Genomic DNA, 13262 nt, shown 5'->3' with positions numbered 1-13262 from the left:
AAAGCATAAATAGTCTGTTGACTCTGAGTAAACATTTCACCAAGGAGAACAAGCATGTCAGTTACTCAGTGAATCAGTTAAGTGACGGTTGATTAGGAGAGCTTTCTATACTTGGGTGAAGCTCAGCAGGAAAAAAGAAATCTCAATACAAGGAAGTATTACACAAAGGAGAGGCCAGAAGAGAAACCAGAGTACTAGTTTTATATTATACTAATTTCTACCAATATATTAGGTATGACAAAACAATACTTTTTGCCCTAACATAATACTGCCTTTCATGTCTCCAACAGGAATATGTTCCCTGAGAATCTTGTCCAGGCCTGTTTTCAGCAGGTAATATTAATTACTTGTGCCCTTAAGTTGCTACCCTCTTCCCATTATCAATTAAAAAATGTTTTTTTCTGCTGTGACTGAAGAAATGGAATTAGCCCCGCGAAAATGGCAGCAGGAAGTACACCTGTGACTGGTCGAGTTTAAGGTGATGTCTCTGTTTTGTATGCAGCCTTTCTGGCTAACAGTAAGGTGCATGTCACAATTTACACTGCTTCCTTTTCCTTTATGCTTTTTCCCCCAAAAAGGCTCACATGGTACAAGTCAGAAAACTGTCAGATAATGAGTATTTTAAAATGTGGCCTCTAGTACCTATTTTGCAGAACCATGGTATATTTGTACTGAAGTTTAAACTTTCTGCAGAAAAAAGGTAGCTCTCTAGCTCCTCTTTGCTTTTCCTCTGGTATTAGAACCCAAGATCTAACCCCCATGGTGTGGTCCACATCTGGGTTCAGTCTTCTCCTTAATCATTGTATCCCAGACAGGCATGGAAGCTCACACCTGTAATCCCAGCACTCTGGGAGGCCAAGGTGGGCAGATCCCTTGAGCTCAGGAGTTCCAGACTAGCCTGGGCAATATGGCAAGACCATGTCTCTAAAAAGAAAAAAAAAAAAAAATCAACGCCTCCCCATTGCTAGAGCTCTACAATGCAGTGTAACAAAGCCATGATTTGTTTTTCTGTAGGAAAATTGAACAATCTCTTCACTCCATTTACTTCAAGCCTTTCCCTCCTATTTATCTATGTGCTTTAAGACAGCTGAGTCCATCACAAACTGCTGTATTCATTTACATAAGTTACATGAACACAGACTTCTGTGTATACCAACAAAAATGGCAACTCTGTTGCTCTCTGCCGGCCTCCACGAGGGACAGAACCTCCTCTATTACAGGGGGCCCTTTGCAGATCAGTCACAGTGGTTGTTTGTAAGGTTCTCAGTGTTGGCAGAGCCTGGTAGTGGGGGACATTTATGCCTGGTGTAATAATATACTCACTCTTTCTTAAACCCCCATGTGGAAGCTCCACAGAACCAAACAGGGCTGAAAGAAGAGAATTCAACAGCAGTCTCACTCACTGAATAGCCCCAAGGGGACTGTTGATTTTGGAACAACCATATCGTTAAACCTTTCTTGATGCTTATTAAAGTTGTGGTGATGTTATCAAAGTGATAACAGTGTGTTTGCTCAGATTAAAAATAATTTATTAATTAATAAAAACAAAAATGATTGACAAGAATCCTTACAGTCTGTCTCTGAGAGCACCTGCATATCAAGCTTGTATTTTCTTTTGTATTATTCCTCTATCAACTTGTCGTTTATTGTGAAAGTGAAGGAACATTTTGACATAATTGAAAGGTGATTGTGGGAGTCAGAGATTTAAATTTCTGCCTTGCTTTTAGTTCCAAAACCTGATGGGAGGTACCATTGACAACTGGAGCCAACAGAGCCATTGGAGGTAGATCCCTTCAGTGGCACTTGTTTGGCCAAAATAACATGTTCCTGTGATTTAGACTCAAAAGCTTAAAAGAAATTCTTTTTTTGTTTGCTTGTCCTTGATTTTCTCCAACATGCAGTACAAAACTAAGCGTGAAGAAGTGAAGCCACCCAGCGATCCAGAGACGAACATGACAGAAGAGCCCTTCACGGCTGTCATGACAACTGCTGTTTCCAAGGTACCATTCTTATTTCCTGTTCCTCTTCCCCAGGAGACAGGCACTGAGTCATGACTGAGCAGGAAATACAGTCAATCCTCGTCATTCACAAAATCTGCATTTGTGAATTCACCTACTTGCTAAAATTTATGTGTGACCCCAAAATCCATATTTATCGGGCTTTCGTGGTCATCATTTCGCACATTAAGAGTGGCAAAATATTTGAGTCACCAGACACGCACATTCCCAGCTAAGGTGAACAAGGCTGTGCTCTGCTTTCTCGCTTTGATTCTCATGCTGGAAACAAGTGTCCATTTTGCAGTGTGTTTAGTGTCATATTTTTTGCATTTTTGTGATTTTTCTTGCTGATTTCGCTGTCTGAAATGGACCAAGGCAGGGTTCAGTGACTCACGTCTGTAATCCCAGCATGCTGGGATGCCAAGGTGGGAGGATCACTTGAGCCCAGGAGTTCCAGACCAGTCTGCGCAACAGAGTGACACCTCACCTCTACAAAAAATGAAACATACCCGGGTGTGATGGTGCACACCTACAGTCCCAGCTACTCGGGAGGCTGAAGTGGGAGGATTGCTTGTTCTGGGGAAGTCAAGGCTGCAGTGAGCCATGACTGAATCATTGCACTTCAGCCTGGGTAGCAGAGTGAGACCCTGTCTCAAAAAAAAAAAAAAAAAAGGACCAGGCTGGGCATGGTGGCTCACACTTATAATCCCAGTACTTTGGGAGGCCAAGACAAGTGGGTCACTTGAGGCCAGGAGTTTGAGACCAGCCTGGGAAATATAGTGAGACCCCATCTCTACAAAATATTTTTATATTACCCAGGTGTGTTAGCACATGCCTATAGTCTGATACCTGAGAGGATGAGGCAGGAGGATTGTTTGAGCTATGATTGCACTACTGCACTCAGCCTGGGTGACAGAGCAAGACTCCTGTTTAAAAAAAAAAACAAACACCAAAGCATCATATTGAAGTGGTCTCCACTGTTCCTAAGCACAAGAAGACTGTGATGTGCTTTAGATAAGCTTCATTCAGGCTTGAGTTATAGTGCTGTTGGCTGTGAGGTCAATATTAATAAATCAACCATCTATATGAAACAAGGTGTCTTTAAAAGAAACACATACAACAATGTTATATATTGATCGTTTGCTGAAAAGGATGTATCCAAGGTTCCCAGAAGCTGAACCCTGTATTTCCCCCAGGAGCACCGGTTGAGTATTTGCTAATTCAGTGTTCATGGGCACTTTATACGACATAACTACCAGGAATAGAGAGAGTCGACCACAAAGAGCAAAAAAAGAGCCCTGTTGCCTCTACCTCTCTGGGTCTGCTTACAGCAGAGCTGGCCATCTCTAGAAACTGCTGTAGATTTGTCAGGTACATAAGCATGCGATGCAGGCCCACAATTCCTAGTCTGAATCTCTCTGCCCAGATGTAATTCAGAGTTCAGAGTTTCTTAGACTTTAGAAAGGCCGTGTGGTGTATGTACTGCATATTATGCAACCTTTATAAGTGGGATGGGCAACAACATGCCAGAATCAACCACATCAATGTCTTTATAACAAACTCATAAATATTCTGCCAAGGAGAGAAATGGACACTTAGTAGCCAGTAGCCTCATCTCTGTTTAGGACGGGTTTTGCTGCCAAAAGAGTTTGCTATAAACTTATCAATAAAATCAACATGCTTTGAGAGCTTTTGGGATTTCAGAATTGGAGATCAGAATGTGTGGGCCTGCAGTGGTACCTCTGTAAGCCTGTAGTAGATTTCTCCTGAATGTTCTCTCAACTTCACACAGGAAGGAATGATATAAGGAGAAAAGGAGTGTTCATTAGACTTAAGAATTCAAATTAAATAAACCACCGTTGGCTCCCTGCTTCCTACTGCAGAAAGCCTTAACTCCTCTGGCTGAGTTCAGAGGCCCTGCATGACCTGGCTTCTCGCTAGTTTTCACAGCTTACTTCCAGTGGGCACCTCTCTTCTTTCCAGACCCACCTCCTCCATCACTCCTTATTCCTGCCTTCTGATGTTATTCCACAAATACTTTCTGAGCACCCTCCCTACCCCAGGTCCTGCTGGGCACTGGGATTATCATGGTGAAAAGACAGATGCCAGGCCTCTGTCCTCACACAAAGAATAATGAGTATTATAATCAGGAAGAATGGGATGTTTGGGAGGCATTCAGCAAGGGATGTTAAATTAGTCTGGAGGCCACAATGAATGAGCAAGAATTACTCAAGCAGGGTGGAAAGGCCCAGTGCCTGATCATTTTTGCCTTTGCTTGCCATCTTTCTGAAACATGCTTTCTCTCCTGGCTGCTGATTCCTCAGGCCTAGCTTTCCCTAACCTTGAAACCCACATTCATGTCCCGCTCTTCATATGACGCTTGTATCTCATAGTTTGGGTGCACAATTAATTACATACCTTCCTGCTGTTATTGGCTCCTGCTTCTCACAGTCAGTCTTGTCTCTCCAGCTGAATCTTAAGACCTTATGCTATAGCCAGTGCAGTAATACTCTAGCTTTTCCCTAAATATATGTTTGATCATAAGTAAGAAATGACTGGTAACCCAGTAGCTCCTCAACATAATGGTTTTTTGTTTTTTTTTTGAGATGGAGTCTCACTCTATCGCCCAGGCTGGAGTGCAGTGGCGTGACGTTGGCTCACTGCAGCCTCCACCTCCTGGGTTCAAGCAATTCTTCTGCCTCAGCCTCCCAAGTAGCTGGGATTACAGGCACGCACCACCACGCCCAGCTAATTTTTATATTTTTAGTAGAGACAGGGTTTCACCATGTTGGCCAGGCTGGTCTTGAACTCCTAACCTCAGGTGATCCACCTGCCTCAGCCTCCCAAACTGCCGGGATTACAGGTGTAAGCCACTATGCCCAGCTAACATAATTCTTTATAAACCTAGTTGGCACCACTCAGTTATCTCTCTGTAAATCTCAGGCTATTTTTACCCAGGATAAAGTGAAGAAATTAAGCCAGGCATGGTGGCATGCACCCATAGACCCAGCTACTTGGGAGGCTGAGGTGAGAGGATCACTTGAGCCCTCCTTTGAGGAGTTTGGGGCTGCAGTGAGCTATGATCATGCCACTGCACCCCAGCCACGACAACATGAGACCCCATCTGTTTAAAAAAAAAAAAAAGGTAAAAACATGATTCACACTAGTAGGTATTTGGCTAATTTTTGTATGTCTAAAATCCTACCAATGATAGACTGGATAAAGAAAATGTGTACATATACACCATGGAATGCTATGCTGCCATTTAAAAAGAACAAGATCATGTCCTTTGTAAGGGACACGGATGGAGCTGGAGGCCATTATCCTTAGCCAACTAACACAGGAACAGAAAACCAAATACTGCCTGTTCTTTCTTACAAGCGGGAGCTAAATGATGAGAACACATGGACACATATAGGGGAACAACACACACTGGGGCCTATCAGAGGGTGGAGGGTGGGAGGAGGGAGAGGATCAGGAAAAATAACTAATGGATACTAGGCTTAATACCTGGGTGATGAAATAATCTGTACAAAAAACCCCCATGACACCCTGTACATCCTGCACCACATGTACCCCGAATGTAAAAGTTTAAAAAAAAAAATCCTGGCTGGGCACAGTGGCTCACACCTGTAATCCCAGCACTTTGAGAGGCTGAGGTGGGCGGATCACCTGAGGTCAGGAGTTCGAGACCAGCCTGGCCAACACAGCAAAACCCTGTCTCTACTAAAAATACGAAAAATTAATTGGGTGTGGTGGCGGATGCCTGTAGTCCCAGCTACTAGGGAGGCTGAGGCAGGAGAATCGCTTGAACCCGGGAGGCGGAGGTTGCAGTGAACTGAGATACCACCACTGCACTCCAGCCTGGGCGACAGAGCGAGAGTCCGTCTCAGAAAAAATAAATAAATAAAATAATAAATAAATAAACAAATAAATAAATAATCCTATTGGTCATCCAAGACCTCAGGCATAAAGAATGTTACTGTGCTTCATTATCAGGGCAAAACAGATGGTAAAATGTCCTAAAAGTGTTCACACTGGTAAGTATTTTGCACTTCCTGCATTAATAATTCCTGTGTTTTTTTAAGCAGACTCCAAAGGTAGCTAGTAGTTAAAATGACCCTGAAAAGTGCCTTCATTCTAAAATTCATAATAAAAATATAAACCATTCCAGAATAAGAAATCTTTATAAGAAATATTCAAATATGGACTTGTTGAAAGAAGAGAAAGCATTTTAACTTCGGGGAGCAAGGGTAAAGTTTGTTACATGCATAGGTGTTTTTATCATTGTTTTTATATTTTCTATAGTTTTGTTAACTGCCTGGGAGATCACCAGTTTATTATGTTTGCTCATCGTATCTTCTCATTTCCGGACCTGTGCTTTCTAACAAGATTATAATCATGCATCAATATGTTTTCTTGGTTTTGATCCACAGAACAAAACAAAGGAATACAAAATTGTTGGCATGTATTCAGATGGCATAAACGTCCTGGGCTTGATTGTCTTTTGCCTTGTCTTTGGACTTGTCATTGGAAAAATGGGAGAAAAGGGACAAATTCTGGTGGATTTCTTCAATGCTTTGAGTGATGCAACCATGAAAATCGTTCAGATCATCATGTGGTGAGCAGACACTGTTTAATGTCATTGTGCTCCCCCTGACAATTCCGTCTCCTCAAAATTAGAAAGAAGAGGATTTATGTTTCTCAACTGACCATGCTAGAGAAGTTGGACATTTAATATTGAGCCACCAGAGTATTTTGTGGGGGCTTTTGTTGTTGTTCTTTGTTTTTGTTTTTGAGACACAGTCGCACTCTTTCACCCCAGGCTGGAGTGCAGTGGTGCAATCTCAGCTCACTGCAGCCTCAACTTCCTGTGCTCAAGCAATCCTTCCATCTCAGCTACCTGAGTAGCTGGGACTACAGGCATGTACCACCATGCCCAGCTATTTTTTTGTATTTTTTGTAGAGACAGCTTTTGCCATGTTGCCCAGGCTGATCTCAAACTCCTAGGCTCAAGCAATCTACCCACTTCGTCCTCCCAAAATGCTGGAATTACAGGCATTAGCCACCACACCCAGCCACCACAAGACTATTAAATAATTCCACATATTACCCAGGAGTTAGTTCATGAACAGAAGTCTAGCTATCAACCATTGTCTTTTCCCTCAAAGCCTTGGGAGATCATCTTGAACTCAACCAGCCTTCGTGTAAGAAGTAATTCTTTAAAAAATGATTTGAAGGAGTTCATTGTAAATGAGAACATAAAGTGCTTTCCCTATTGCACCCCATGCAAAAGTGAGTCTCAAAATATTTATAGCTGGCACTGCATGGGTACTAACCCGTCTGAATGAAAGCTACCATCCGTGAGCATACCAGTGACACCACTTGAGTGTCTGCCCTGTCCCTGAAAATGCCAAAAAGTCCACCTTTCTTAGGAGGCATCTGTCTCACTTACCTCATATTTAATTGGTTCAATTTAATCTAAAGTGTAGATACTGACGGTGATGTAAAGGGTTCAGTAAAAATGGCCAGGCAGGTCACTTAATACTGCAGAAAGCTCAGCTTCATCATCTGTTAAAAAGGATAATAAAACCTACCCCCAGGGATAGGAGAAGTACATTAAATGAAATGATGCACGTAAAATACTTTCCCTAATGCAAGATGTAATGAGAGCTCCACAAATAGAGCTATTGTGATCACTTCCAGTACTAATACTATTGCCTCTATTGCTGATACCTGGGAAACAGATGACCGTGGCTAGAAAGAGCCATATTTGGCAGTGAGGGTCAAGCTCAAGTAAGATCTGCAGATATGACAAGCAGCAGGATACATATGCACTAGGAACATGGCATGAGGTGTGCGCCCATCTAACCACATGTTCTTGCCAAGTTTGCAAACTACCCTATGGTAGTTTGGACGGGTAGAATTTAAGGTGCACACAGGTACTAAAAACTAGAGCCAATATTGTTCACCCAGGACTTGAAACAACTCTTAGCTTCAATTCCCATCCTGTGCTCCACCAAGTGTGCATGCCAAGCTGAGGGTGCCCACGCTGGAGTGTTCCTTCCCCACCAACCCAGCATGAGAAAACACTTGATGACGGAATCACGCCTCTGTTGTGCTTCCTTTCCAGTTATATGCCACTGGGTATTTTGTTCCTGATTGCCGGGAAGATCATAGAAGTTGAAGACTGGGAAATATTCCGCAAGCTGGGCCTTTACATGGCCACAGTCCTGACTGGGTATGTCAGACTCAACAGAAGAGACAGAATGCTCCTTTGATCTAATAGGCTGGCCACTGAGAGGCTGGGTTTCAGTTGGTTAAAACTGGCTTCTCCCCTATGTGCTGGGAAAGATAGGGTTCAGAGATAAGACAGCAGGGGGAGGAGGGCTGCCCTTTAACAGCTGTACTGTAGGTGGATCATGCTGTGCTAATTGTCAGCTCTTGGCAGAACAGCCTGGACCAGGCTTTGTCACTGCCTTTATTGGTTATGTTAAAATAATTTTTTACAACAAGAGAGAAACCCACTTGTAGCCTCCCTTGGCTCTCTCCTGGCCTTCATTTCCTTAAGAATGTAAACTAGCCAAGCAAGTAAGAATAGCCTCCATGTACCCTGAACCTGAAAGAAATTAGCAAGGGCCTAAATGAAATCAGACTTGAGCAAGTAGGAGCAGGATGGCTGTTGGTTCAAACACTGTTGCTGGGGCTGTTAACCACCACCATGGCCTGCACCATCAGAGTGTCAAAGAGGGTGCCAGGAGAATCTTGAGGCTGGGAGGAATTGTGTGGGCCTTTTTAGAAGCCATTAAACAGGAAGGCAGCAGGGGTTGGGTAGTTTGCAAATTTATTACAGCCTAGCTATTGTTTCCTTGAGAAAAGATGAGGTGGGATAAGTTACGAATGGTGCCCCTGGACACCTAGCCAGGGGCAGAATGTGTCACATATCCTGAGAAATACAGACTAAGGGAATAAGTAAATATCATTGATTTGACTCCCACAAGTCAATACCTACAAACACTCAACTTGAGCAATCAACTCACCTATTGCAACTTGATCATATTGGAGATTTCCAACACAGCACATTTGGTTCTTAATCTGTGTTTGCCAAAAACACAGCCCTGCCAGCCAACACAGAAGCAGATTTGGTCCCTACAGTGTGAGGACCATGGTGCCAAGGGAGGTGGGACCTCCACCTCACTGGAGGCCACCCTGCTGTAGGGCTGCTGAAACAGGCAGTGCCAGGGATTGCATCTCAGCAGTGATGTGGCTGGGGTGTATGAGCTGAGCCATTTTATAACCAAGTTCTGCTGGTTTCTATTCTCTTACCCCAGCTAGGTGTCTAACAGAAAACTAAAAGTCAGTTCCTCATGGTTTTTAGCTACAAGCTCTCTATCAATAAGATCCTCTCTCCAGAACTCCAGGATCTATATTTTTGAAGGCCATTTCCTATTTCAAACACACATAACTGATCTGTGAACTCTAAGCTGCCAGTTACATATATATCTATCTGCCAAATGAGTCTCATTTCTTAAGCCTCCTAGTTCATGTAACCTGTGTATTTCCACGTGAAACAAGGAACAGTTTGAGAAGGCAGGAATAATAAAGAAAGAAATAATCCTAAAGTATGGCTGTGGAAGAGCTGAGACTTTTTTCCTTACTGTAATTCTGACTTCCCTCTTAGACACTGGGCGCCACCAGCAAGACAGCAGCTTGGTGCAGGGAGTGGAGGGGGTGAGGACTGAGCCCTGTGATAAGGTGTATAATGAGGTATAATGTAGTGGTGACATAGAGGGTGCAAAGGAAGGAAGCTCAGCCCTACCTAAGGAGGTGAGGGAAGGCTTCCTGGAGGAAGGGGGATGCCTATCTGAGTCTTAGAGGAGAAGAACTGGGCAGTAACAGAAGGAAAAAAGGGCATTTTTATGCATGTGGCAGGAATAGCACACACAGGGGTGTGGCAGTATGATATAATTCTGTTCTGTGAAGCCTTGAATTTGGATTCAGCTACTGGCTTTGTCATTAACTCTGACAAGATGCTTCATTTGCTGAGCGAGCCTCTACACCCTCATACATGGAATGGGATGTATATTGCTGCCCTACTCCCATTTCTCATTGGGCCATTATGAAAGTCAAACAATTTTATAAATTAAAAAGATGTTTGATAAAAGGATTGAGTGTGGGGAGGTGGTATTATCTTTGAAACTTTAATTTCTCTTGTTTACAGGCTTGCAATCCACTCCATTGTAATTCTCCCGCTGATATATTTCATAGTCGTACGAAAGAACCCTTTCCGATTTGCCATGGGAATGGCCCAGGCTCTCCTGACAGCTCTCATGATCTCTTCCAGGTAAACAGAAGAGGGGTTTCTGGAAGAAGCCTCCAGGTTCAACGTCATCAACTCTCACCTCACTTTACAAAACAGACTCCAGCTTGTGGTTTTTGTAGCTGCCTTTGAGAAATGACCTCCGTATTCTTTGCCCCTGGCCCTGAACACATTGCTTCATGCTGTTGCATATTTCCTGCCCTCTTGGCATGGCCTGCAGCTCAGGAAGGGGTTATGGAATAACTGGGAGCAGCAGTGGGCACAGCACCTTCTGACTCCTGGACCTGCCTAAAGGGCCAGCATGATTTGGATCCTTTGTTTCATTTTGTTTTGTTGTTTTCTTTACTTTTCTCGACAAGATTACCTGAAAGGACCCTTTGTTTACTTTTTGGAAGAGAGGCATGTCTTCAGGCAGGGACTGAGGTCCCGGATTTCTAGACGTAAGTTCCTTTCTCTTTTTATCACACAGTTCAGCAACACTGCCTGTCACCTTCCGCTGTGCTGAAGAAAATAACCAGGTGGACAAGAGGATCACTCGATTCGTGTTACCTGTTGGTGCAACAATCAACATGGATGGGACCGCGCTCTATGAAGCAGTGGCAGCGGTGTTTATTGCACAGTTGAATGACCTGGACTTGGGCATTGGGCAGATCATCACCATCAGGTGGGGCGTGGTGTCACATTCATTGTCATCAGTGATACAGGGATTACCGTCAGTAAAAATTGTCCAGGAAGGGACACCAAGAATGTCTCAGTGATGGATTATTTTCTTGATCTACAAAGTCCCTTCCCAAGATTAAATACAACTATATCCTGGTATGCAAGTCGGGGTCTGGGTAGCCAAAGCCATCACTCTGTGCTCAGTTTACTGAAGCCAGTAGGATCTTAGGCACAGGCTAGCACAAAGACTCAAGGCTGAGTAAGGGCCAGTCCCTGCTTTCAAACTATCCCTGCTAGATGGGGATGCACACATCCAGATGAATGCTGAAGACAGTGATGAGGGATGTGAGAGAACTCTGTATGGTGTTCACAGAGGACTCCAGAGAGGGAAGGGCTGGTTCTAGCTGGGAGGGTGAAGAATGGCTTCCCAGAGAAGGGGAACGTTTAGCTGAATCTTAGAAGAATAGGAATTTAGCAGGCAAAGGAAGAAGCTAAGAGCCTCTGGGGTGGCAGCAATAGCTTGTGATACATCCACGGGCTAGTTACAGCATACAGATTCCTTCCTATGGCTGGCATAAAGGATACAATGTGGAGAACATAAAGGAATGAGGACGCAGGGGTCATGTCATAAAAGGTTTTGTATGAAGAGCTTGAGGAAAGCTCTTAGATGCTTTGTCATATTGTGGACAGATTTGCATTTTATTTATTTATTTATTTATTTATTTATTTATTTATTTATTTATTTATTTTTGAGATAGAGTTTTGCTCTGTCACCCAGGCTGGAGTGCAGTGGCACAATCTCGGCTCATTGCAACCTCCGCCTCCTGGGTTCAAGCAATTCTCCTACCTCAGCCTCCTGAGTAGCCGGGACTACAGGCGTGCACCACCACACCTGGCTAATTTTTGAGTTTTTAGTAGAGAAGGGTTTCACAAAGCTGGCCAGGCTGGTCTTGAACTCCTGACCTCAGGTGATTCACCCACCTCAGACTCCCAAAGTGCTGGGATTATAGGTGTGAGCCACCACGCCCGGCAGATTTGCATTTTACAAAGATAACTGGCAATATGGCAGATGTATTGGATGGGAGCATGGACCAAATCTAGGAAACCAGTTAGGAGACCATTGCAGAAGTCCAGGCAGGGTATTAGAAGGCACTGACACTGAGGTTGGAGAGGAGCTAATGAATTGAAGAAGCATCAGCTGGATTCAGGGTGAAAAGCAAGGGAATTCTAGGATGACCCCCAGGATTGGGAGATGATTCTAAATTGGTGGGTGGGGCTTACCAGAACGGGAACTAGTATAAGAGAAGCACATATAGGTGGGAAAGATAAATAGTTAATACTTTTTGACAGATTGAATTTGAAATGCCTTTAAGACTTCCAGGTGGACATATGCAATGAGAAATACAGGTCTGGCTGCAGATACAGACATCAGGGACATGGGATTAATGATGGTCTTCAGATGTGTAAGTCACAAGTTATTGCTTATATTGGAATCGCAGCTACATCATGATTAGCTGTGATCTTGGGCAAGTGACTTGAATTTTTAAGCTTCTGTTTTCTCATCTGTAAAATGAATAATAGTACCTACAACTTATTCAAGTAGTGGCAATTAAGTAAGATGCATATAAAATGTTTATAACTGTGCCTATGAAGTGAGCACTCAGTGAATGTTGAAAATGGATGACATGACGTAGGTAGAGTTTGCAGAGAAGAGAAGGAGATTAAGGACTGAGGCTTGGAGAATCCTAATACTAGAAGCAGGTAGAGAAGGGAAAACCCAACAGGGAGAGGGAGGAGGACAGAGAGATGGGAGGGAAGCCAGTAAACCTTGGTATCATGGAAACCCAGAAAAGAGAGATTTTCAAGGGTGAAATGGTCCACAGAGTCAGAAGCTGCAGAGAATTCTAACGAAATGAGGATAGAAATTGTCTGCCCAAGTAGATGGTAGAACTGTCATTAGTGGATTTTGCCAGATTTGTTTCTCTAGGACAGCACTGTTCAATATGGTAACCGCTAGCCATGTGGCCCACTGAATTGGATACTACAGACAGAGAATCGTTTCATCATTGCAGAAAGTTCTTTTGGACAGCACTATGTTAGAGTGATAGGCTGGGATTAGAGTTACCCTGAAGACTTTTGTTCAGTTTAGAATGGAAGTTTAACACTAAACTGGTCCCTAGGCCTGCTCAAGGTTGAATCTGAACTTTTTAGAGTTAATTCATTCTTGTGTCCCAGCCTAAACATAAATTCTAGGGATAAAATCAGAGTTTGTTAACTAACAATAT

General features: G+C 43.4%; 2 protein-coding genes across 15 annotated transcripts in view; one reads left to right on the top strand and one right to left on the bottom strand.

The window, feature by feature from the left end:
- SPATA6L (spermatogenesis associated 6 like) overlaps positions 1–13262 on the bottom strand; it is a 252007-nt gene that overhangs the window by 155620 nt on the left and 83125 nt on the right. Inside the window, exon 14 of one of the 14 annotated variants that reach the window (XM_058431084.1) lies at positions 7453–7590. The exons of the other annotated variants lie outside the window; for them this stretch is intronic. The gene's annotated coding sequence lies outside the window, so the exon portion shown is untranslated. The remainder of the gene's footprint in view (positions 1–7452; positions 7591–13262) is intronic. 14 annotated transcript variants of the gene reach the window in all.
- SLC1A1 (solute carrier family 1 member 1) overlaps positions 1–13262 on the top strand; it is a 96431-nt gene that overhangs the window by 74389 nt on the left and 8780 nt on the right. The window contains exons 5-10 of the mRNA XM_032138028.2: positions 291–333; positions 1902–2000; positions 6434–6618; positions 8131–8238; positions 10219–10341; positions 10787–10981. Of these exons, the coding sequence (XP_031993919.1) occupies positions 291–333; positions 1902–2000; positions 6434–6618; positions 8131–8238; positions 10219–10341; positions 10787–10981 (753 nt within the window). The remainder of the gene's footprint in view (positions 1–290; positions 334–1901; positions 2001–6433; positions 6619–8130; positions 8239–10218; positions 10342–10786; positions 10982–13262) is intronic.

Source organism: Hylobates moloch, unplaced genomic scaffold, assembly GCF_009828535.3.
Source record: "Hylobates moloch isolate HMO894 unplaced genomic scaffold, HMol_V3 SCAFFOLD_19, whole genome shotgun sequence".
Classification (NCBI taxonomy): domain Eukaryota; kingdom Metazoa; phylum Chordata; class Mammalia; order Primates; family Hylobatidae; genus Hylobates; species Hylobates moloch.
The sequence above is the reverse complement of the archived record's forward strand: the minus strand, read 5'-3'. Positions and strand labels throughout refer to the sequence as shown.